Consider the following 2,304-nt stretch of genomic DNA (forward strand, 5'->3'; position numbering starts at 1 on the left):
TTTAAATTTTATATATATATATATATATACACGTCCTTCTCGCTTTTAACCTTTAATAGTTTTCAACACTTGCAACAAATCAAAAACAAACTCAAAAAAGACAAATTACAATTCAATGGAGGAGAAGCAAGTCACACCATACGGGCACTTCACCGTGTTTTCCTTTTGTTATCCCACAGTCACGCAATCTGCAGGCGAGCGGGATTGGCGGCGACGGCCGACGAGCGCGGCCGAGGCTGAGGAACAGGTGGTTGAAGCATGGCAGCAGCGTCACAGTCGCCATTGTCATTGTCGAGGCCGAGGAAGAACGGGTCGACAAGGAGCTCAGAGGCAGAAGGGCGAGCCGGAGGTTTAGCAAGGCACCGGTCGATGAAGGCCTTAACTTCGGAATCTTTGACCTTGTTCAGGGATTGTGGACGCACGCCGGCCATCACCTTCCGGAAGATTTTGGCGACGCTGTCGCACTCGCTGTAGGGGATCTCGCGCGTCACCATCTCCAGAACACACATCCCGAAGGAGTAGATGTCCACCAGCTCGGTGTAGTCCTCCTCGTACAGCTCCGGCGCCATGAACTCCGGCGTGCCCAGGATCGAGTGCGCCGTGTGGCTCTTCCCAACGATCGCCGCGAGGCCGAGATCACCTATCTTCACCTGTGAGCGAACGGAGACAAGCGTTATTGTAGAAAAGATTTCAACAAATAAAGTTTTTTTTTTTATTTTTCTAATTGTTACGAATTGGACAATTTGAAATCAGTCGGAACATATGAAATTTGTAAAAGGGTGATTTGGGGCAGAGGATCGAGCCTGGCCAGTGTTGCCATTGATGAACACGTTGGAGCAGTTGAGGTCTCGGTGGATAATGCACGGTTCGTGGTTGTGGAGGTACTCGAGGCCTTTCAGTATCTGGCGCGACCACTTCTTGAGGGCTTTGATGGAGACATGGCGGTGTAGCTTCCTATAATCGCGGAGGTTGCCGGAGGTGCAGAACTCGGTGATGAAATTGAGCGTGTTGCCCTCCTCGTCCGTCCACGCTTTGTACAAAGTGATGATGTTCTCGTGCCGCAGCGATCGCAGGAGCCGCGCCTCGGCGAAAAGCCGATCCATCATCGGCGGATCCGCCGCGAATCTCCTCAGAAACACCTGGTTCCAAGCCACTTCGATTCCCTCCTCTTGATCGAAGCCACGGTACACCCGCTTCACGGAGCCTGAGCCAAGCAAGTTGTCGTATCGCCCGAATCGCCCAGTGGGATCTGTCTCCACGAACGGCTCTGCATCCTTGTCCGCCGGATCAGCTCGAACCAACGGCATCCTCGAACAAAAAGTTGCACTGAAACACGAAAAAATCGCTCCTAAATCTCCGGAAAACCCTAAATCCGACGACGCCATAAACCCTAGCACAAATCGGTACCTGAGAGGCTGAAAGTAACGGGATCGCGATCAATAACTCGGGGATCAGATGAAGACAAAAACGAAGCAGATCACGAGGAAGTAGGATGTTCTCGATTCCTTGAGATACAGATTCGTCGAGGCCATAGAAATCGCGATCAGCAGCCTGCGAAAAACCAATTAGCAAGATCTATACCACATCTTCGGGATCTAAACCCTAGATCGCGTTCCTCGCGCTTTAACCGGCAAGAAAAGAAGAAGATTCTCATGCGTACCTATCATAAAAGAATCCAGCCCGTAGCGGCGGTGGAGGGATCGAAGCAGGAGGCGAGCGCGCACACGCAGATGAAGAGAAACAGGGTGGCCGGTGGCGGAAGTAGAAGATGCCAAACTATGGCGGAGGCGTTTTTATAGGGCACGGCGCAGGTTTTGAAATTGACCGAGTTTTTTTTTCCCGAAATATTCTAAAACGGTTTTAAAATTATTTTTATTTCCATAATGATCTAATAATTTAATTATAGTATTTATGAAATCATAGCTAATTATGTTATTTTATATGGAATAAGATAAAATATGAAAGTGGGCTCCATTGTTTTTGAATGGTCCTTTTTTGAGTTTTTTTCTTGTTTTTTTAAGTTTAAAGACGATATGTTTTACATCCAGAATTATTAATTATTTTAAAAATCAAGAGTTTATATTTTTAAATCATTATAAGTTATAACGCTTTAATTCAATCCTAACGATTTAATAAAAAAAATAATCAGAAGGATGCTCATTTCATCCTTATCCGTTATTTAAAAAGATTAGATTGACTATTCAATCCAACTTATGCAATACTTGCAATCCTCTAATAATTCATGTGTATATATGTGTAATATAATACATAATTAAATAAGGATAAAAAAGATTCTTAATAGTA

The 2,304-nt window shown here is 45.4% G+C and overlaps 1 protein-coding gene across 1 annotated transcript; it reads right to left on the minus strand.

Annotated features, from left to right (window-relative positions):
- On the minus strand, nucleotides 1-1,788 carry LOC121973480 (probable serine/threonine-protein kinase WNK11). Its single transcript, XM_042524900.1, has 4 exons — nucleotides 1,661-1,788; nucleotides 1,408-1,551; nucleotides 804-1,326; nucleotides 1-650 (listed from the first exon to the last, which is right to left on the minus strand). Exons 3-4 carry the CDS (start codon nucleotides 1,305-1,307, stop codon nucleotides 180-182), a joined length of 975 nt encoding a protein of 324 aa, XP_042380834.1. The 5' UTR covers nucleotides 1,308-1,326; nucleotides 1,408-1,551; nucleotides 1,661-1,788; the 3' UTR covers nucleotides 1-179.
- Between the last annotated feature and the right edge of the window lie 516 nt (nucleotides 1,789-2,304).

The sequence above is a fragment of the Zingiber officinale genome, chromosome 4A (genome assembly GCF_018446385.1).
Source record: "Zingiber officinale cultivar Zhangliang chromosome 4A, Zo_v1.1, whole genome shotgun sequence".
In the NCBI taxonomy this organism is placed as follows: Eukaryota; Viridiplantae; Streptophyta; class Magnoliopsida; order Zingiberales; family Zingiberaceae; genus Zingiber; species Zingiber officinale.

Excerpts from the sequence above, each read along its gene's own strand:
- LOC121973480 (XM_042524900.1), bottom strand. The coding sequence starts at position 1,307 with ATGCCGTTGGTTCGAGCTGATCCGGCGGACAAGGATGCAGAGCCGTTC. Across the intron at positions 651-803 it reads TCAATGGCAACACTGGCCAG|GTGAAGATAGGTGATCTCGG; the intron begins GCTCGATCCTCT and ends GTTCGCTCACAG.